We start from the raw sequence: 23,419 nt of genomic DNA on the forward strand, positions 1-23,419 counted from the left end.
AGAAACAAACAAGAATTGCTGATTGCTTCCTTTTCGAGGGATGAAACTCAAAATCGAACTGTCTAGAGTGGTAGTCAATTTCCAATAAGAACGGCAGCAAATATACGGCAACGACTATAGTATTACAAAAACCATTCAACAGTCTCAATTCATCCACAGCATCAGGATTACAGCTAGAGTTTTTTTTTACACCAGTACCAATCCCAGAAAATGTATATGCAATTCATTTCAGCCGCTCCCTTCTTAGCCTCTCCAGTTCTTTCACCATTTGCCAATGTTCCAATGACAAGGAGGTTTCACCATAACTCAGAGACATTAGCCGGCCCATTGTCAGCAATCTGTAAGCAAAAGAGTCGATGAGCCTCAGTAGAACCAAACATGGAACAAAGAGTTGAAATCACAAAACAATCCCATGACTAACCTGCTAAAATCTTGGCTGCTTAAAGTCCGATCTGCTTGCCTTGCTGCAACCAAGTCATCTTCTATTACCTGCAACCTCACAAGATTAAGTTTCAGAAGGGGCTGGTCAACAACTGAACATAATCATCTAACTTGACACATATCACACTGCAGCCAAGCGTACTGGGACAATATTATCATATTAAAATATTGAGTGCATTATTTACTATAAAAAAAAATAAAGAAAATATGCGCTACCCCATAAAATAGAAATTAAAGAACATCCAGGTACCCTCATTAAGCATATTAAGAGCTTAACACAGCTGGCTAATATTTTGCTCAAAAATATGGCAAAAGATGAAGTGTCAACTGCCCAGGTGTCAGCATTTGTTTCAGTGTCCAACAATTCGCTAGAACCATCATTTGTGGGGTCCTAGTAAACTGAACCTAAGGTGTGTCCAGTTCCTGGTAAGCGTACAATTCCTACCAAGTGTAAGAGAATATGATAACACATGTTTGGAAGGCAAGGAACTAACTCGTACCTTCTGCAATTCTGGGTCAATAGAGTTTGGCAGTAATCTAAGAGTAACCAAGTACCACCTCCAAGCTTCAAGTGCTTCTGTAGCAACAGGTTCAGTGCTATCCACTGAAGAAGGCTGGAAAGGCAAAACTAAGTCAGCTGGTAAGATGTTTGATTTCCCTTCAGAAAGAATGAGCAATTGGACGTCCGCTGCCATTTCCATTTTGTAGTACTTGAAGTCATATTCCACCTGAAACAGTCATATTCTGGATAAATTGCAAATTCTATACTCCAATTTAATGGTTGCAAACTTCAATCAAACAACCATTCAATGAAGCACAGAAGTGTTGAACCAAATATCTGCACAACCAGTTCATTGTGCATCAAGCACATCTCTCATAGACTTAACACCAAAAATAAAAAGAAAAAAAAAAACAGGACCATATCACACACGCACAGAATATAAATTTGTTGGAAATAACCTTTTGCAACTGCATTAGATTTTTTAGCAATCTTGCATTCTCAACCCCAACAGAGTTCAGGGTCCCTGCTTTCAATTGGGTCTCATCAATGGTTAAGTGAGAGCCTTCAGCTAGCTGCAGAACTCCGGTTACCAGTCTAGAGCATTGAACATGTGAAAGTTATCAGAAAAAAACATGAAAAAGGATCAAAGATCGTAATGCTAGTAATTGAATGGAGTACTTATTTCCTAGTTACAACATTAAAAACATAATTACCTGTTCAATTGATAATCTTTTTTTGGGGCAAGTGAAGCTGAGTTAAGATAATCCACTGTAAGAGGTATGCGATGTGTGAAAGGAAGGAGATTCATGATTGCAAGGGTAAGCTGATTGCCGAACACAGACACACTTTCTTTGTTAAAACATGTGAGGTTTAGAGAAAGCTTCCCCACAGCAAGAGTGTCCACTCTACCATTCACCTGCTTATGAAAGAACTTGTTACTTTATTTCCATACATGAAACGGATATATAGGGGAATGAAAAGAGCTCAATTGTGTAGTCTCAAGTCCTAACATTTTTGGAATAGCAATTGATTAGTGAGGCACGTAGAAAAGGCAACACACCAACTACGATCTCAGATCTGGGAAACATGATTATGAAAAAAAACCACTTACTCTGGATAAAAGATGCAACAACATGAAATGAGCTGCTAATCCATCATTGCCAAGAACAGCAGTGAGATGGCCCAGCACAGATTCCCTTATCTGTTTGACCAAATGGGGTTTTACCTGTAGGATCAAAGTGTACCAAGCATGGTTAAAATAGAATTGCAAAACAAAGGCAAGAAAGCATAAGATGTGAGACAATACAGATTCTTAATAATAACTGATATAAGGAACATCAGCAATCAGTCACTTAAGGTTAGCATATTTTAATCACCTCCATCACAGGGGAATTAGAAATAAAGTCATGAACTGCAAGCTTCCTGTGTATTAAACAATGAAGACGTGGTACCTGCACCCAAATGGAAAATACTTTAAGCCAGATACTATGGAAAGACAATAATAAAATGGACACAACAATATTTGTTTAATAGAAGCTGTATATTTGATGTAGACTTGAAAAATAACATGCCAATGATGCACATAATAGAATCTCGAGCGATCCACAATAGGATTTTTCTTTTTTTCTGTGTTATAACCACCAAAGATTGATCATGACAAAACATGCAACCAGTAACCACAAATTAAGGTGAATATTACCCCCGGGGGTGTTGTTGGTCCATGCTGGAAAGTCTGGAATCCATGAACAGCCCACCCAAAAGGTTTACTACATTATTCATCAACAATCTTATTGACAATATTATACTCATCTTTAGAGTATAATGATGCCAGATTATATAAATAGATAGAAAACAACTAGTTCTTGTGGAAAACTACAGAATAAAGTATTTGAAACATAAAGATTTAAGCAAGACCTTGCTAGGAGGCAAATTAGCCAACACATCATCACAAAGATCAGAAAACTCATCAGTGTCATCCTTAACCACAAGCTCAGGATCAAAAGTGAAGACACCAACAAATTCAAAAACATCATTCAACTTCAAGTCAGACTCTGGAGAATCATATATCTGCATAACCAGAACTTAGTTAGGATATACATTTAGATTCAGAGGAAAAAAAAATATGGAACTAATATTAGTGAAGGTAATTTGGATGGATGATATTAGTTGTAGAACAAAATATGAAGAAGGATCACAAGGCTTACCTTAACTAGACAAGGAAGAGAATCTTTGTCAAAAGTAGGCACCATACTAACACTAGAACAGGCGCTTTCACTTACAAAATCCTGTGCCTTAGAAGACTCAAAAGGGAGTTCACCTTCTCGCTGATGAAGAGAAAAAACTTCAATAAAATAAGATTTTTACTAACAGAGTTTACAAGCATATGAAGTACAAGTACATAATCAATTCTTGGGAAGCAGAGAGCATGTGGCAATTGAGTGTATAAAGCATTCCACATCCAAAAATTCAACCTAACTGGATGGTTGAAATCACAGAATTTGTCGAGCCCAATGGAAGATTTCTTACTGGCATCCCATTGGACTCATAAAAGATGAGTCTCAGTTATTTACAAGTTTATTTTTAGTAAATCAGTGTGATAAAACTGCACAGGAGCTCAATATAAGAAGTCTAAAGTTTCACTAAAAACTGGAGTTCAGCTCATGATAGCCCTCAATAATTCCCTAAAATCAATTAATTTGTACTCCTTTCTCTTAATCTTCTAAACACATGAATTATATTTTTCATATGAACAGAGACTTGGATTTGAACTTGAAGCAACTCCAAACAAGATATTTAAAATTAATTGTGATTCTGGTCTAGCAATCAGTTGCTTCTGGTCTAGCCAAAACAAACAATAAAAAGGAAAAATAATTCATGAAATTCATTTCTGCTTACCAACTTTTTATTACTTGAAGAACCCTGAAATTCATCATCTGAGACCTGTTATCAAGCAGAGCATGTTAGATACACAAATTATCTAAATGTCCCATTTTCCGCATATTTTTAACATGAAAAAAAAGCAACTAAAAGGTGTGATTGAGGAGACAGGAAGTACATGCAATTCCATGGGATCAGTAGCTGTGTTGTCATCTCTCTGACGCTTCTCTCTTTGCTGGGATGTCCCATTCCTATAACAATTTATCACAGCTTCACTGGAAGGTTCGACCCATGAATTCTGTCCAGGGACCTAAAAACAAAGAAAATTAATAAAACAAGAAGAATCCAAGCATCAGGCAAATTGCGGGTGTGATTTTGTCCAGATGATTTATACAAAACTTTTGAAGTTTCGGTGGTTTCAGCAAGCTCAGTGGTTAAAATCAAGTTTGTTTCCCGTCACAAACCAGAGTTTTGGACTCCCTCAGTTCAAATACATCTTTGTCCAAGCATGCTTATGTACATCCAACTTAATAAAAACATGGAAGCAAGCAAACTAAACTTATAAAGTTATAACATGCATATTTTGCAAAAGATTACAGTAAGAAGCATGGGATCTACAAAAAAACTCACAGGGACACAGTATAGAAGTCGGCGCTCCCAAACTCGCATATCAGGTCTAGAACCCATAGGAAATTGAGAAACATCCATAAACTTGTTGGTTCTCCAATTTGGACCTTCCTAAAACCATTAAAAAAGGCAAGAGCTTAGTGCCTCAAACTTTACCAACCAAAAGAAGTGATAGTTAGTAGTTACCAATACGTCAGAAACAAAATACCTTATATACGCCAACATAGAGTTCATTCCCCAGCATGTCTTGTATCATTCCTCGGAACCGAACCAGTGTGTTTGGCTGAACCCGTTTGAAATTTGTAGAATTAAGTACTGGAACCTACACCATTGTTGAACCATAAACAGATCAACTTACAGACTCTACACCCCAGTTCAACAAGTTCATAAAAATTACCGGGTGGATCTTTCAAAAAGGCCACTTTACAAACGGTGGGCGTGAGTGGTATTGATCAAACCATCAATTCCTTTAAAAGAAACCTTACCTATATTCTGAATTCAATAGCATTGGGGAAAAAAAATCAAAGGAAGCATAATCTTTGGATTATTGAGATGAAGCACAAAACCTGTTTAGTGATGAAAAAGAACTTTTCCAATTTTCAAAAACTGTTTTTGAAAATATGTTTTAATATCAAAACGGTTATTATTTCGTTTTGGGAAATGAAATGTTTCTTAAAACCCCCATTTCACTTGAGCTACCAAAACAAACCCTAGGAGAATCAGGAAAACCTTAACAATTTGCTTCCACATAAATCAACACAAACAGAAAGAACTCAGAAAACAAGAAACACTTTCCAATGCAAATATATGTTTACCTGAGAGAGGCCGCCGTTGTCGAAGAGGAACTGACGAAAGAGATCAGCGACGCCCCAGTCTTTGCCGTCAAAGTTGGCCGGATCGGAGCCAGACGCCTCCGCTGCCGCCATTGCCTTCTCGAAGGTCAATCGGACGGCTCCGAGGGGGTTGGCCATGAAATCATACGGCAGACCCACCATTCTCTCTCTCTCTCTCTCTCTCTCTCTCTCTAGAATGGGGAACTGGAAATGACAACAGACCTGGCGCGCTCAACTGTAAAAACTAGGGTTTTCCCGCCAAATGTTGGCAGACATGTGTTCCCGCCATTAGCGATGTGATCCCATGGGACGCGTCGCATGATAGAGTAAAGTACGGCCGAGCTTATAAAATGGGCTTGCTTTTAAGACCATCTGTTGGGCCTCCGTAGGCCCATTAACACAATGAGAGGCCCACCTGCAATATCCTTTTATGAAAAATGATTTGAATTTTTCTTTCAAAACACTCAAATTTGGTTATCCCACATACAGAATCAAATGGAAGTATTTTTTCTTTTAGATTATTTATTTTTAATATAATTTCGTAGAAGCAGAAGCTGGTGTTGTTAATTTTGAGTTCCAAATTACCTTAATAATAATCTCGAAGCATGTTAGGATGATAATGAGACGGGTTTTGTGTACTTATTAAGGATGAATCTAGATTTTTTTTTAATACCCATTTGGTTTCGGGGCGAGTTCAAGCATTACCATTGCCTTGTCCCACCTCACCTCTCTTTGATTATATTCATTTTCCTTTCCGTTCGTGCATTTTCTCAAGAGCCAAACGGAAGTTTACCAATTTTTCTTGGCAATGCATATATTTCAGAACAAGTACTCTATATGATACTTGGAAGTTTCCTTTGTGGATCATAACATTCATTGTGAGAAGAATACAAGATTGGCCTCCCTTCATGGAGTCTGCAATTTATGAAAGGAAGCCATGAAAGCAACTCTCCTCCACACGTTGCTATAAGCGTATACAACAAAACAAATCAAGAAAAAAGGACAAGGAAAGTCCAGTTTTTGGCCATGGAATCATCCCCTTCATCTCGAGAACAGCCTAGTGAAAAAATTTCCGGAATTAGACTTCTCTAGACATGCCACATGAACATATCTTCCAAACTTGTCCACCTGCCTGGGTTCCCCTCTGGTGTCCTCCTTGCATACTTTGCAGGTTTTATCGACCCAACCCTCCTCGACGTATTGTCCATCCACTGATTTCAAGCAAGACTGAATTGATCAAAACCGGTTTGCAGGAAACTTTGAGGAAAATCAAACATGGAAAGATTGGTAATGCAGGCTCATTTGCATAGCAGCACAGCAACTGCTAGGGTGCTGCAACTGCTAGGAAATGAGCATGCTTCTATGTTTACTTGTGATGATTCAATTAGCTGAAATTATGAGATGTGTAACAAAATGGAGTTCAAAGTGATTACCATCTACGTATGATTTGAAGAAATCCTTGTATGTTCCTCCAATTTTCCTTCTGAGAGCTCCATACTGCATGAGACGAGAAAACCCAGTTACCAGTTGGAAATTGCAGACACAGAAGAATGGCCATCCAACATGAAAATGCATGTAAGGAGGGAAGAAGATGCAGGATATACGGGTTTTTGCAGATGTACCTGTTCCCTGGACATCCTCCCTCCAGACTGAGTGGCATCTCTGGCCTTCTCCAGAAGCTGGGCATCCTCCACTGATCTTACTTGAGAGAAATCAAGAGCCTCAGTCACACTAGAAAACAGAGATTGCTTGCTCTTCTTGGGTTCTTCGTTCTCGTTTTTTTCATCTACTTTGGCTGAAACAACCACGAATTTCGAGCTCCTGCTGAGCCTGTGATGCCTAGGCAAGGTTTGAGCAACTCCTAAGTTTGGTGAGAAACTGTTGTGTGAAGGTGACAAGGGAAGAACTCTGAGTCCCATGTTTGTTTCTTCTCTGAGAATAATGCAACCCCCTCTCCACAATAGGACTTTATATATGGAGGGGAAAGTTATAGGAGTGTGTGGTGTGGGTGATTTTGGTTGGCTGAGTTGAACGAGTGAAGCATTGCCACGTGTTTGGAAACAGCATGGCTACCACTCAGAAAACCTGGTAGTTAAGGAGGGGGACGTGGCCCTTTGCCTGACTATAGTAATTGAGAGGAGAGAAATATCTCCTCAGAACATCCAAACATGTCAAAGCAACTGGGATATGCTAAAGACAAACCCAGTTTCTGAGGCTAAGGTAACTTAAGTTGTGTTTTCTCTGCTTTATCTTTTTCGGGTTAATTGAATTGCTCCATTGTGTTTTACATATTGCGACAAATGATGAAACATTCTCATTCAGATGCAAATCGATCAATTTTGCTTAATGCTTTACAGTTAGTAGGTTTTCTATATGGTCAAAAGCAAGAATATATAACACCCCTACATAACCAGCTCTACAAACTAGGAATCAGTGTTAGAAATATCAAAAATCAGAAATCCAGCTATATATGATAGTAAATGCTTCCTGCCATTTCCACATATTTGTCATGAAAATGCATATTGTTGATAGGGTTAACAAGTTTTTCTACATCATGGTATTCTTTAATCTACAGTCATCTACCCTGGAAACCTCTTTCCGTTTTTCTCTATAAGACATGAGGTCATAAGCAAACAAAACTAGGTACACATGTAACTCAGACGATATAAACCATGCCAACCTCAAGGAGAGACACTGGTGGCACCTTGAGAGCTACATCTGGTCCTCGGCAATTCCTCCTCAGGAAATTATACCCGACATTGATTGCCAATCTCCTCACAAGGGAAGATCCTTGTTTTGCTCGAACATGTGAGTGCCCAAGTATGAATGCAGTCCCCGATTGTTGAGCTGCCCATAACTCTTCCAACTCTTCTTGCAACTGCACATCAGTCTCAGACCGTGTATCAGTTTCAGACTCATCATCAATGGCAAACCTCACTCTTCTTTTGGTAACAGAAATGGGTTCCATCTCAATAACATCTGTGACGCTTTCCACAGTTGGGAAACCAATGGATACACTAGCTGGCTGCAAGCTCTCCTCAATCTCATAAGCTGGTGTACCAGAAAATGCTACATTTCCAATCACTGTCAATCTACATTCACTTGAGGATCCCCCAGATTGGGATCCATCATCTTCAATACATGGGTCCGTGCCATGTGTCCGAACCCAATCATAGCGGATGAAATCAGCCAGCCTACCAACAAGTTCAGATTCAAAAGAATCAACATCCTGGTGAACATCACGATAGCCATAACGGACAATGCATCTGTAGGAGCGGTGAGTAGCAGGACCCACCCGGCCCACAAGATACCTCTCAGCTGGGGGCACATAAGGGACTGGCACTGATTTCACACATACAAAGACAAGGACACGGTGAAAGGCGGGGAGGTTGGTGACAAAGCGGGAGAAGTTTGCCGGGATGCCAGAGGTGAGATCAGTGAACACCAGCCCAATACCAGGTACTCGAGCTATTCCCAAGCTTGGACCCAAGGCTAAAAGCCATTCTAAAGAAACCTTGTTGTGAAGGTCAAATTCATATTTCTTGATGGTGGCATAATGCCAAACATACATGATGGTCATGAGGAAGAGAGCTAGCAGGATGGGGAGCCAGGCACCCTCACGGAACTTTGTGAGGGAGGCTGAGAAGTAGAGTAATTCTATAGAGCCAAAGAACAGTAGGAAAGAGAGAGCTACAATAGGGGGTTTGTGCCAACAGAGGATAATAACCAAGGAAGTGAGGCATGTGGTCACTAGCATTACTGCCATCACTGCCAACCCTGCAACAGATAAAAATAAGATTTCAGTTCATGGTAAGTGAGAAATCATGAACTACTACATTTCTTTTGTAGTAAAAATTTGGATCTTATCAGCCATATGGAAGGATGCAATTTACCTGATGCATTCCCCATATGTTTTGTATCTCTGAATCCAATGGTCACAGCAATGCAGAGAATCATAAGTATCCAGTTGATCTCTGGGATGTAGATCTGGCCATGTATTTTATCAGAGGTATGAACAACCTTGACTCTTGGGAAGCATCCAAGTGACTGGCTCTGGTTGATTATAGAGAATGTTCCGCTGATGATCGCTTGACTTCCCACAACAGAGGCAAGAATCGCTATTATAAGCACTGGCCACCTCACAGCTTCTGTACCAAAAAAACTTTGCAAGTCATCATAGTTGCCTCCACAATAAGTAGTCAATGTTTTAGAAACATCAATCGTGTGACAAATATTTCCTGATGGTTCAAATACTACAATTTCCCCCCTCAGTTGACTTGGACATGAATAGGGTGAAATAGAAAAATAATAGTGAAGTGTCAGACCATCCAATTCATCAGGCAGGTTCCCATCCACTTCTATATGACCAATTATGCAATGTACTGGAAACAGTGTTCAATGAAGAATACGGCTTTAACATTTGAAGCCACTATGGACGCTTGTACCTCATTTAACTTTCAAATACCCAACCTACAAATCTTAATCCTAGACAATTCAGATATAATCTACTCAAGTGCATTGAACGCCTAATAGTGCTCAGAAGTCAGAAATGGTAATATGTCACTAAATTTTATGGCATTCAAAAACTATCATTTTCGACGTTATCAGTAATCCACACAAAGGGTCTGATACCTCCTAGAGAATAAACTAAGATGAGCTTGGGAGCTGAGACCCACAATGAGCCTAATGCAGAGCATTTTCTTGGCAAAGTGCAAGCGCAAATAGTAAGGACAACCCAAGGTTGAAGAAGTAATGCTGTGTTAAATGCAGTTTACAAGAGGAAGAAACAACGGTTATCCTGTAACACCCAGCTCTTAAATTGTATTTCCCATACTACCCAGTTCTTAAATGGTATGTAGCTAATTATTACACAAGATGATCAAGCTTAGATCTGTATCTAATAATATGATGAAGCTTTAAATATGTCATTCAACCGAAGATAGACCAGGACAAAACCATCAATTTGATCATTTACTGGGTCCAGACATGAAGCAATCAAAAAACCATCTGCAGAAACAAACTTTACTATAATTCAGTTAGCTTAACTTTTAGATCACAGTATTGAACTTACAACTTCAGATTGCAAGTGTGGCCACCTCATTAATGGAACTAATTTGTGGGAGTTTATGGAACTTTAGAACTAAAATGTCAAAGATAGGTTTATAAGGTCTTATCTTTAACCAAATAAACTTTGGTTGCTTTGGAAGTGTAATTAACTCATGGAGATCAAGTATAAAGTCACGGTATTGATTCAAGCATGGCTCACAAAACCCTCATCTTATATCAGGCTTGGATCTGGATGAGCCACTAAAAAATGGGCAAGTTGGCTCCCATTGTGGGGAGTCGTAGCCCCATATTACATAAGGAACCATGTTCTGGTCTCTAAAACATAAGGATATCAAAGATGTACCTGGAACTGAAACATAAAAACTGATCTGGTAACTGTTGTCATGATGTATCGACAAGTAAGCAGCTTGACCCATATATGCCAATATCAGAGCAGGATAAACCAAGAAAGTGAAGGCAATCTGCAGTATAAGAAATATTAGGAAATTTTCTTTTTAATAAAAGAGTGTTCCAGAAGAATGTAAACTTTCACGAGTAGACAATAAATAGTTAGCACATGTTTGGAAAGCAAAACGTAAAGCTTTGGTTCAAAGTACCTGAATTGCAGTGTATGAGAAGTGTCCAAGATCAGCAAACATTGCCTCTGAGCCTGCAAATACAACCAGGTAAAATATTAGCATTTCTTGGCAGTCGGGTCATTTAGACTTCAGCATTGACACAGCTGTACAGCCAATTTTTGGCATAGCCAAACATGGAAAAGTAAAACTCAAAACAGACTGAATGCCAAGTACCAATCAATAGAGTTTCTGTTGGATGGGTAGGGTCAGGCAAAATTGATTTCTGAAGAACAATCCTATAGGGGACAGAACACCAAGTTTGTGCACCATGACTACTAAGTATTGGACACTACCTCCATGTCAATTCATATTGCTCACAGGAGTCATAGCAGAGAAAATTTCTTTCCTAAATGACCACACATTCCTGATTTTACAGGAACCAACCGCTTCGACCATGTGAAATACTTGATCTTGCAGTCTTTAAAATGAACAAGTTATTGAGCGGTGTCCTACAATATGCATAATACTTGATTGACCATATTCCATTCGCATTTCAATATGATCACAAATATCCTTGCCATTAAGACTCAAAACATACAGTATTTATACCCTACTTTTATTATTATGCTACATTACAAAATGGCAAATATTGGCCTTTGTTCTCACTTGCCAATGCATGTCGTATCAGACACACACTAACACAGCCAGAGCATTCCAGGATTTTAAGATTGCTTGTCAGATGCTCCATAACAGCGTTGAATGCAGATACCCAAGTCAATATCCTGTAACATAGATGCAGGACTAACATGTGAAAACTTGATTATCTGCACTAATCATGGTTTTCCCAATTTTTACCTGTTATGCACAATAAAATTCCACCCAAAGACATCCATCCATCTTTCCTCGTCTTCTTCAAGAATTTGAACATGTAATATGGGGACAGAGCTTGATAGACATGTGGGTTCCAGCGGAATATATTGTATAAGCCAAGAGCACTGATGCATAGTAGCCAAATCAACACAACTGGAGCAAAGAAGAATCCAACCCGATGTGTGCCATAGTGTTGTAGTGCAAATAGACACACTAATATGAAGCAAGTAATAGGAATCACTGCATCTGAAAATGGGAATATAGATTTTAGCTAAAAACAATAATGAATAGAGTAGTGCAAATAGACACGCTAATCTGAAGCAAGTAATAGGAATTACAGCATCTGAAAATCAGAATATAGATTTGAAGTTTAAAAAGATAATGAATAGAGAAAAAGTGCAACTAACAGATCTCTACAGTTCAACTTATTTACGTATGTTCCCTACTAAGATTACAGTATATATCAACAAATATATTCATGCCTTCATTTATGGTACATGAAGAACAACAGTGTCCTAGAATGAAGATCAGAGCAATTTCGAATATTTTGAGCCTGGAACTTTATAAGAAGGCTCATGCAAAATTATGGCTCTGTTGACTCTTTTGGTAATGCCCTTTCTTGCAACAAAATTCTAGTCTCTTAATACCAATGGTTCAAACTAAATTATCTAAGGACATAATGCCAAATTCAGACCTCATACTCCTGATATGAAATATTTTCATTCTTAAATGCATGCATGGGACAAGCACACACGCAAAGAAAAAGTTTAAGAGGATAGGCAATAAGTAATTCTTAAATATGGTATTAGAGAAATATTAGAATAATTTTGGAAAATTCCAAAAAACAGTGGAGCAATTTGCTTCATTAAATATTGATAGGGATTTAGAATTGCTTGAATAAAATAGAAAAAAAAATTCAGAAACACTGTAAAAGATCTCTGGAGAAAATTTACTGTCAAATTTGTTCTTTGTCATATTTGGTGGAACTGTATAATATCATGCATTAAGTACAGATATCACCACAATGAATTATTCTCAAGCTTCTGATAATACAGAAATCCCATCGGTCATTACTTCTGCCTTATCACTTGCACCAGCAACTTTAAAAGATGCACTACCACATTATCACTCACACCAGCAACTTTCAAAGACACACTAGCCCCATTATCACTTTCACCAGCAACTTTAAAGATGCACTACCACATAATGCAACAAAGGGTATCTGTTTGTCAACTACACACACAAAACAGTTCTTCACATTCCTTACGATGAAAGGTAGCAGGGTGAGGATGTAGGAGAGGAGGGGACCTAACCAAATCACCTCAAGCTGGCAATTTAGATGGTCCCTGCACTTCAGGCCAAATAACTTCAGTTCACTAAATTGGCAAGAATGACCACCAAGTGGGTCCCTTTATCCAGTCATCACTTTTAAATATAACAGACACACTCTGACTCCTCTAAATATTATATATTATTTTTCCAGAACAGATGTCAGTTGAAAAAAGGCAAATCTGCAGATGAAGGAAACAACAAATTAAGTTCCCCCAACACCCCTAGCGGTGGTGGCCCCAAATATAAAACAGAAAACATAAACCAAACAATATTGAAATAAACAAAGGAAAAAATGATTAATGGAGATATTGTTATTTAAAATAAATTAATAAACAATATTTTTGCTTTATCCATGTGTGTGGATGAAAAAAAAGATTCCAAATATCACATGTCTTTTCTTTTTTTTTCTTTTTCTCCTTCACTGTTATGTCAAATGATTTTATGGGATTTTATACAAAATGTTGTATAGATTAGCTAGAACTTGGACTGTTCCTGACAAAAGCTATCAAACAAGTAATACTCAAACTTATGGTACTTCTTGTTTGTAGCAATATATGAGTGAAAATAACTTTCCGGATTGCCATCATATAACAACCTACAAGCTTGGATGATATTGGAAAGAGTAGATTACATAAAAAACATCATAGCCAGTATACTTTGAGATGCTTACACTGATGGTGTTCTTTGGACATGGATAACTCGAGACCGGACACAGCAGAGAAAACTACATAAAGACAGAAACTCATCAATTAGAAAACAGGGAGGAAGCTGTGGCAAATTAGAGCTTGTGAAACAGGAAAGAAGTATACCAGAAATGGCTGGAGTAAGCAGTCCATCTCCAATTACCATACAAGTGCCAAGAAGAACCAAAATTAGCAAAGCCGTGTGCAACACTCTGTGCTTCTCAAGCAGCATCTTAACCCTTGAGCTGTTCTTTTGCTCTGGAGGATGCTCCAGTTTATATGTGGAAAGTGCTTCATCAGCAACCTGCCTATTGGGAAGAAGGCTTACTTTTGCATGCCTGCATATCAAGGAATACAGAGCAAAAGTACCACCTGCATAATCATGCATGAAAATTTTCAATTCGATGACTGGATAATCGAAGATAGCACTCAATTACTCCAAGGACTTACCCTCTCCATTGTCATCAGCTCGAAGGACTATAAAGACATACTTGAATAGAGGGACTAGAGTAAGAGTCCAGAAGACAAAGGAAAGAACTCCAAAAATCTCTTCATTTGTTTCTGAATGATGAATATCTTCTGCAAATGTGCTCTTGTAAACATAGAGAGGGGAAATGCCAAGGTCCCCATAAACTACCCCAAGACTTTGGTAAGATAAGAGCAGAAGTGTCTTCCAAGAGTCCTTCTGAAATACACTCCAGCAAGCAAATGCATTAAAAGTTCAGCATTTAACAAAACATATAAACTTTTTAAATGATGATTTTTCACACTTCTTAAAAAATCCAATTTTGTACAACTAAATAGCCAAAAAGATTCCAAATGGGTGTGGTTTATGAGCAACTGAAAGTGCAGATCCATGTAAACTGCAGAAAAAATCAAAATTGGACAAACCTTTGAAGTGCCCCAACACCTCCCATGGTCAGGATCCATGATATCAAACGTCAACCGTCAATCTGAATTTCAGTAGGTGAACACAGATAGCTGCAGATCTGCACTTGAAACAATGGAAGCTGTGATAATACACTCACACAGAGAATGAAAATTTAGAAAATAACAAAAAATATATTCACGAAAAGAACACCCAGAGGTCCCCCATCAATATATCACACCTTTAGGCTCACATCTAGATGAGATAAAAGCAGGCCTCACCAACTTTTCAGTGAATTCACATGGCATCCATACCCTTATCATCCCCCACCAATCTCTTAGAAAACTGGGTGCATTTCGTAAAGGGATAAAATCAAATCGAAGTTGCCCCCCAATTATTGGTGGATTGTGAACCCCAAAGAGATTGATACCCAATCACATTAGGACTGCTCAAGATCAAATTCCATAAATGTTGAAGAACCCCAACCCATTCATTTGTTCTGCAACCGCTTGTTTCAACTTTCTTGCTTCTCAAGTTGATGAGAATGGAAAGAAATCAATAACTTGCTGTTGCCCCACAATTGAGCAAGATACCCAACACGAAATGTAAGGACAACCAACCCAACAAAGAAAATGACACGCAGAGGAAGAAAAAACAACAGGGAACTTCAACTTTGACAGTGTATATATACGTCACAAAGTTACTTCACAGGGAAAACACACCAAATATGGGAATGATGGGAATGAAAAAAAAAAAAAAGCACGATCACGTGATTCATCGACACTAGACAGTAGCATTAACATAACAGTCATACCAACAAGAGCCCACAGAATTAAAGACCATGTAAGGACCATGAAACAGACCCTCTCTCTGCATTTATTATTTATCTGTTTTAATATTCAGATTAATAAATAAATAAGATTTCAGAAGACCCCACAAGATAAAAACCACAGTAAACCCTCGATCCTCATTTGCTGAAAAAAGGGGTCGGAAATCACAATATAGAATTTTCGATTTTCTTGGCTGCCAAACAGACCCATTTGCTTACACCATTGAAAAATCAGAAGCAGACCCATGAACTGAAAAGCCCTCATTCACAGGACACCAATTCCTCACGACTCAGCCATGTGTTTTTCCTTCCCAAACAGACCCAAAAGCAGACGCACATACCTTAAAACCTTCAACACGATTTAATTATTCGCCAAACACTAGTTCTTCATAAATCAGCCATATGTTTGAGGACTTACCGGACCAGAGCTCCAGAAAAATCGAGAGATTTGAGATGCCAAAGCCAGAAAACTTTAATGCTGTTCATACGCAGAACCACGTGACTGAACAGTTTCCTTGCCCAGGTGGGATGAACATGGCTACCACCACTACCAGCCCCCCTTTTCCCACCCTTTTTGACACCATAACCCCTCACAAACTTGGCTTTTTCCTTCACTCATTTTAGTAAAACCCAGAGACTTTCGGTTGAAGAAAATGACACTTTAAGCCCTTGACTCCGCACATTCCAGTCCACCCTCCATTATTCTGAAACTTCTGGCCGCCATCATTGCTCCAAACTTGTGAATCTTGTTATACAAGGCCAAACCCATTTGAGCAATGACAAACCCAACTCTGGGTCGTCGGTTTTACTGTCAGCTGAAACGGCAGGACCGTCCTTTCTGTCACACATAAATCAAATTAATGGCGGTTCAGGGATAAGTTAACACAGTCCTCCCTCGTCACCATTATCTTCTTGGCTTTTGTCACTAAATGCACTAAAAAAAAAAAATTAAGGGAAACTGAAGATTTCTTCCAAATAAAAAATAAAGAAAAAAAAAACTGAACTTAAGAAGTGGGTGTTTGAAGAATATTTGATTTTGAGAGGGGAGTGGTGTGGAAGATGCAGAGAAATCAGAAAACCGGCAGTGACGAATGTCTGTCCAAGAACACAAAAAAGGGAGGAGAACGTGGTGGGGAGGTCAACCATGTGGAGAATATTGGCGTGTTTCTAATATTTATTGTCTGCCTCTGTCTGTTGTTTCCTACTTTCCATTTTCAGCAAGGAAAAAAATGAATCAAGAAATTTTGAAAATTAATTTTTTTTTTAACTTTTATATATAATATTTAAATTTTTATTATTGTTCCTGTTTATATGATTATTTTTAAATATATATTAAAACGGAGTTATTCTCGTAAGACCCTAAATTTATTTAAAAACTGTTTTCAAAAACAATTCTTGTAAAGCAATTTTTTAAAAGGGTTTTTTAAAACCATTTTATTATATTTTATAAAATAAAAATCTATTTAAAAATCTGAAATATTGTTACATATTTTAACATTAAGAAATAATGATATAACAAACCCATAAATTAATTTTATTTTAATTATGAAATCATAATAAAATTAGGATGTATGAATTTAAATTGTCTTGTCTGTGATGGTTTATTTTATTTAATAAAAAAAAAATCTTAGTAAAATAGGTATGAACGAGAAATTTAACAATGTAATTATCCACTTTCTAATCACTTATTTGGACTCGATTTTTTGAATTGTTTTGATATGTGGGATAATAATGCTTTCATTTAATTTAAGTACATTTTTTTATTTTTTAAAATTTGAATTAAATAAAAACATATTTATCAAAGCATGCATTTTCTAAATAAAATAAGATAAAATAAGCAATCATATTAAAAAATTTATCCAAATATTTTTTTAAATTATATTTCATATTCAAACCAATTTGTCGTCTAAGTGGAAAACCTGAAAATTAAAACTAACAACAATGTCTCGGAAATAAGTTCAAATAACGATGTTTCAAGGATTATCACTGAAGCAAATTTGAACTAGATGAAATGTTGACAATCATTTTGTCTATAAAACATATCATAATGTGTTATGAGCCAATTATTTTGATCATCCATTTTTAGATTAAGATTTTGAACATGAATTATGGGTTGGTCTTAAAATTAGGTTGAAATAAGATATAAGCATGAACTTGGAGTGAGAAAAAAGGTTGGGTTAGGTAGTTATTCTAGATAGGAGGAAGAGCACTCACCAAAAGTTGGTGGGAGTTGATGGTATGATTGATGGGGAAGAATTCTATACCTCTTTTCAAATCCAGGTAGGTGGGTCTATTGGGATTTGGGGTTAGGTTTTTTTTTTAATATTTTTTTATTATTATTATATATTATATATTTTGTATAAAATAAAAAATGTTATATATTGTTTATTCAAAGGATAAAGTTTCTAAATTTGTGAGATTTGTGGAGTATTTTTCTTTGGAAATTATGATGGTCTTTTTTTAGGAATTAGGCACCTTTCACTTTCTATGAAAATGACCAAAGAGTTGGGGGCTATCGTCTATAAATTTTTGGCTGCCTCTAATTATTTGGATGGTTGGAAAATTTTGAAGCCACAAATGGAATGATGATGTTGATGTAAAATGGTCAATCCAACTACCCTTTCTTTAAGAATCTTTTTTATTTTCCTTAAAGAAGAAAGAAGGCATGTGAAATTATGATAATACCCACATCTTCTTTGGTGTTCTCCCTCTTATTTATTTTTAATTTGATGGTAGGGAGGGGAAGGGTTAAGAGTGTAAAGAAAAAAAAAATGAAAGCATTATAATTTAGGTGCAATTTTGGTAAATTTTTTAGTTTTTGTTTTTAAAAATAATAAATGATATTAACCCATATATATATAAACTCTATGCAACTTATAGTATATTGATAATAATTTTTTAAAAAATTTTAAAATTCTTAAATTTTATAAATAATTTTTGAATACTTGAGATTAATTCATATATTTTATATAAGAGTGAAATTAAAAGTATGTTTAGTAGTGATTATCGAAAACATTTTTAGTATTTTTACTATTTGAATAATAAAAATTTTTAAATGTTATAAACGTTAGAAACACTTTTTTGAATTACTATCAAACGGACTCTAACTTTCTTAAATAATTTTGCTTTTGGATTATTAAGGAGTTAAAATTCAAAGTGAAATTATAATTTTGGAAGGAAAAAACATGTAAATATTTCCTTCATAAATTATAAAAAGTACTACTTTTTACTAGAGTAACCTTAAGACTTTGTTTAGATTTATTTTTAAAAAGTTAAAAGTTAATTTTAAAATTTTAATAAAAACTTTATATTTATTTAGATGAATTTTTAAAGGAATTTATAGCTTAAAAGTAAAATTACTATTGAAATTAGAGAAATTTTGGGCATATTTGATGGTTTTTTTAACTTTTTTTTTTAAAAAAAAAAAAAGAATTATACGTTTATATATGATACAAAAAATTTCAGAGTATCATTCGAATTTTAAATTTATTTCTTAAAAATTTCCACCTAAAATACCTAAACATATCTTAAATTAGTTATAGAAAAATAATTTATTTTTCACAATAAATTTTTTAAAACTACTTTCAATCAAAAATTTGTTAAACACGTTTTTTAACTTTGAAATTTGCTTTTTATTTTAAATAAAGGAAACAATTTTGAAGACTAATTTTAAGTATAAAAATTACTTATTGAAGTAGCTAAAGATTGTTGGTGGGTCACGTATTATGTCAAAACCTAATTATTCTACCATATACCTCAACCCAAACTCGATATGAACAATTATCATATAAAAAACATAAAACTAAGTATTACCTAATTACTAAATAAATAATACGTCATGTAACTCATTTAATAATCAAGTTCTCTTATTTAATAATGGATTGAGTTAGGTCTTGTTTATATTCATATGATTAATGTATTAACTAATATATTTATAACTCAATTAATTTATTTATTTAAAATAAATCAAATGTGGGTTAAATAATTTAAATATATAATTAAATTAATAGTGAAATTATTTAGTGGGTCAAATTCGTGTTATGTAGGTTGACCTAAAAATTACCTATTAATGCAACCCAGATCTATTTATACTCAATCTAAACTCGTAAAAAGCGTGTTGTGTTTGTGTCGTATTGGCTTTACTATTTCTAATAGTAGTTTTATTTTTATTTTTTTCAGTTTTTAAAAAAAATTATTAATATTTAATAAAATCTTTACAATATCAATGTTTTTCTTTTTTCTTTTCTTAAAAAAAAAAAAGTTAAAAAAATCACTCATATGAATGAAAGTTCACGTTAAGTTTTAAAAAGAGATTTGAGCTTCTAAACAATCTAAGCACGGGCTTAGCAAACAGGCAACGGTCTAGAATGGCTTATCATGGGTTTCTAGGGGCTAGTCCAGTCAATAATTGGGCTGATTCTTGGGCCTAGTGAACAATAGGCCCAATATTATCTTATTTATTTGTTTGTCCATTAGTGCTTTGAATTTCAAACAAGGGTCTGCCTTTGTGTATCGGTTTTTTTTTTTTGTTGAAATAAACACAATATAAGCATTATTTTTAAATTTTGTAAAGAATTTTATGAAAAAAAAGCAATTTTAAATATTTTTAAAGAATATTTTTTAAAAACTATATATATATATATATATATATATATATATATATATATATATATCAAAATGACTCTAATAAAAAATGAAAACAAATAATAAATGTTATATGAAAATATCATATTTTTTGTTTTTCAAAATATAAAGTTACTTTTTAATTACGATTACACAACATATTTTTCTATTCTTTTGTTTTTAAAAACAGTTTTTAAACCCTTAAATAAGTTAAAATAACTTATAAATGTTATTTGAAAATATTATGCCTTTTATTTTTCAAAATATAAACCTACTTTTTAATTATGATTACCCAACATTTTTAATTCTTTTGTTTTTAAAAACAATTTACGGACTCTTAAATAAGTGAAAACAACTAATAAATATTATCTGAAAATATTATATTTTTTGTTTTTCAAAATATAAAATTACTACGAATCCTTACATATTCTTAGTTAAATTATCGTTAATTGAGAAGTGGTATGATTTTAGACTTAGAATTCCAAAACTTATGATAAAAAGCCTTTTCAAGTACTCTAACGAAACATATCTTATGTTTTATTTTTCAAGAAATGGTATTACATACAAATGAAATCCAACACATAAACACTAAAATAACATAATTTATATCATAATTTTTTTATTTTTTTTCCTTTTTACACAAGAAGATCTACACAAGAAAGCCAAAGACAAAAGAGGGAGAAAACAAAAATATGTGTATAATATAATTATATATAAATATAAAAAAAAAAAAAAAAGACCAACACTCACTTCAATGACCAATACCAGGGCTTGGAACATCACCATGCTTTCTGTAAAAATCATAGTCTCCCTGGGGAACTTCAACTCTTCCATAGAAATCCCCTTCTGAATTCTCATCATCATTCAAATGCAGAGGCTTCTTCTCCATTTCTGGCTCCCTCATGGTCATATGCCGGGCGTCACCGAGAAGAACCACCAAGCTGACCAGAACAATGGCCTTCATCAACAACCCCCCGGTCCTCCCCATTTTCTTGAATTTCAGCGGCTTCTGGATCGTGGAGAAGCACTTTTAAACGCAGGAAGGGGCTTTTGTCCATTCGAATGATTTAAAGGCACTATCACATTTTGAAAAAGAAAATGCATAAATTAATGGAAGGTTGATGATCATGACAGTAGGTCCATACTCTAGAATTTGTAGAACAAAAGCAGTGGCCTTTGTTTCTCAATTCTAGGCTTTTCTTCTTCTTTTTTTTTTTTCCTTTTTTTTAAGGGTTTATTTAAAGGAATTTTTATTTATTTATTTAATAAGTGCTTTTGTGGATATGTGTGTGTGTGTTTTTTTTAATCTTTAATATTTAATGGGATTTTCTTCTACCTTAAAATTGTTTTATTGCATGATCAAAATGTAGAAACACCCCCAAAGACTTTGCAGGGCATCTGTGAAACGAATACTTAAGCTCATCTAATGGTTGTTTTTTAATTAAAAGTCTTCATAAACTTCAATTTCAAATATTTTAGTATTATTTGTTTTTTTTTGTTAATTTATTTTAAAATATTTTGTTTGAATACAAGAAATCTAAAACCTTGTTTGATACTGTTTTCGAAAACAGTTTTGAAAAATGAGTTTTTTTCTTAGGTTTTTTATGTTTTTAAAAATAATTTTTCTATGTAATTTTTATTTGTGATCATTCTTTGTATTTGTGTAATATTTTTTTTTAAATAATCTTTAAAAATTAAGTGAAAATAATAAAAAATACCTAAAAGTTATTCTCTAGCAACACCATGTTTTCTGTATTTAAGAACATAAAATAGTTTTTTATTTTTTGATCATCAAACATATTTTCATTTTTTTTTTCTAAATAACAAAAATATGTTTTGGAATGTTTTAATTCAAATTTGAATTCATAAGACACTTTTGTATTAACATTTAGATTATTTAAATTTTTTTCTTTACAATGTTTAAAGCATATTTGGATCTATTTTTACGAACAGTTGTTTTTTTTTTTAAGTATATATATATATAAAAAGAATAAGTGAATAAAATTATTTTTCATATTTAGGTTCTTTAATAAAACTTTATTTATAAAAATAATTTTTACAAATATTTTTAAGGATTATTATCATAAATTAATTTTTAATCATATTGTCAACCAACCTTGGGTTTTTTTTTTAATGACTATTATTATTATTATTGCGTAAAATTAATTGAAAATATGTAACCAAGTAGTGGATTTTTCTTCACAATGATGCAATACTTTGTCATACTTGATGCAATTTTAAGGCACATGGGGTCATGTTGCCTGGCGTGAGGGCTTAGGACAAATTATTATTACCATGTTATTATTATCTTTTAATTCTTCGATATGGTTTATCAACACACTCATTCAACCTTTAGGACGAAATGTCCCTTGTGGCCCGTTTGTTTGACAAGGGATCATCATGGCAAAAGAAGATTTTGTCTTAATCCTTTATCATCTCATTCTTATCTACCCAAACTCATCATTTGGTCTTAATAATTTTATTTTAATAAAATATTTATATTTTAACGAAAGCGCGTTTTGATGTGTTGATTTTAAAAATTGAAAAACAAACCCCCGGTTTTTAAGAATATCAGGTCTATTTGATAATTACTTTTTAAAATGGTTTTTTATTCTCCAAAACAAAAATACAAAAAACATGTTTGACAACCAAATTTTGTTTTTTATTTTATATTTTTATGAACATAAAATATAATGTTTTTAGATAATGTCTTTTAGTTGTTTTTTATTAGTTTCACCTGTTCTTTAAAAATTGTTTTAAGAAATAATTATATAAATATGTAAAATAATAAAAATAAAATATTAGATATAAAAATTATTTTTAAAAATATTAAAAATAAGTTAAAAACATATTAAGTTTTCAAATAGACTCTTGTTCTATACAAATCATATAACAATTTTTAAAAACTGTTCTTAAAAACTATTTTTTAGAATTATCTTTAAAAATAGTTACTAAATAAACCCTATACTTTTAGATAATTTTAAGGATATTTCAAGCTATACTTTTTGGATACCCTTAAAGGTGTTTGATACCTTTGGATACTATTAAGGGCATTTGACATTATATATTTAGATTATTTTTCTTTGAATGTAAAAGAAAAAAAAAAAACAATCTTGTTCAATCTTTGTTTATATGTAAGATAGCATATCGATATTAGAAGCTCTAGCGATGATAAATTCTTATTAAAATGTCGTAAAGTTCTCTCAATCACTCCATACATATCATTTGTCTTTAATATGTCTGCAACTCTGCATTAGCATTACATTTGTAAACTCTATATGGACATGACAAGTGAAATGTATTAGTCATT

General features: G+C 34.2%; 3 protein-coding genes across 8 annotated transcripts; all 3 read right to left on the reverse strand.

Annotated features, from left to right (window-relative positions):
* Positions 1–103: 103 nt before the first annotated feature.
* On the reverse strand, positions 104–5,540 carry LOC100246773 (mini-chromosome maintenance complex-binding protein). Its single transcript, XM_002274401.5, has 14 exons — positions 5,263–5,540; positions 4,656–4,769; positions 4,451–4,558; positions 3,999–4,130; positions 3,839–3,883; positions 3,148–3,267; positions 2,858–3,010; positions 2,320–2,394; positions 2,055–2,168; positions 1,657–1,859; positions 1,402–1,537; positions 942–1,169; positions 422–489; positions 104–338 (listed from the first exon to the last, which is right to left on the reverse strand). The coding sequence occupies exons 1-14, from the start codon at positions 5,440–5,442 to the stop codon at positions 224–226; spliced, it is 1,791 nt and encodes a 596-aa protein (XP_002274437.1). The 5' UTR covers positions 5,443–5,540; the 3' UTR covers positions 104–223.
* A 581-nt stretch (positions 5,541–6,121) lies between these two features.
* On the reverse strand, positions 6,122–7,640 carry LOC100241651 (uncharacterized). The gene is made up of 3 exons (XM_002279502.4): positions 6,903–7,640; positions 6,714–6,777; positions 6,122–6,491 (listed from the first exon to the last, which is right to left on the reverse strand). The coding sequence occupies exons 1-3, from the start codon at positions 7,197–7,199 to the stop codon at positions 6,322–6,324; spliced, it is 531 nt and encodes a 176-aa protein (XP_002279538.1). The 5' UTR covers positions 7,200–7,640; the 3' UTR covers positions 6,122–6,321.
* A 109-nt stretch (positions 7,641–7,749) lies between these two features.
* On the reverse strand, positions 7,750–16,629 carry LOC100232992 (KUP2). Of its 6 annotated transcripts, XM_059741402.1 has the most exons (11): positions 15,905–16,629; positions 14,899–15,183; positions 14,681–14,778; positions 14,240–14,474; positions 13,916–14,161; positions 13,777–13,830; positions 11,760–12,020; positions 10,944–10,996; positions 10,691–10,808; positions 9,174–9,428; positions 7,750–9,057 (listed from the first exon to the last, which is right to left on the reverse strand). In XM_059741402.1, the coding sequence occupies exons 3-11, from the start codon at positions 14,717–14,719 to the stop codon at positions 7,937–7,939; spliced, it is 2,382 nt and encodes a 793-aa protein (XP_059597385.1). In that variant the 5' UTR covers positions 14,720–14,778; positions 14,899–15,183; positions 15,905–16,629; the 3' UTR covers positions 7,750–7,936.
* Between the last annotated feature and the right edge of the window lie 6,790 nt (positions 16,630–23,419).

This window comes from Vitis vinifera, chromosome 13, assembly GCF_030704535.1.
Source record: "Vitis vinifera cultivar Pinot Noir 40024 chromosome 13, ASM3070453v1".
Classification (NCBI taxonomy): domain Eukaryota; kingdom Viridiplantae; phylum Streptophyta; class Magnoliopsida; order Vitales; family Vitaceae; genus Vitis; species Vitis vinifera.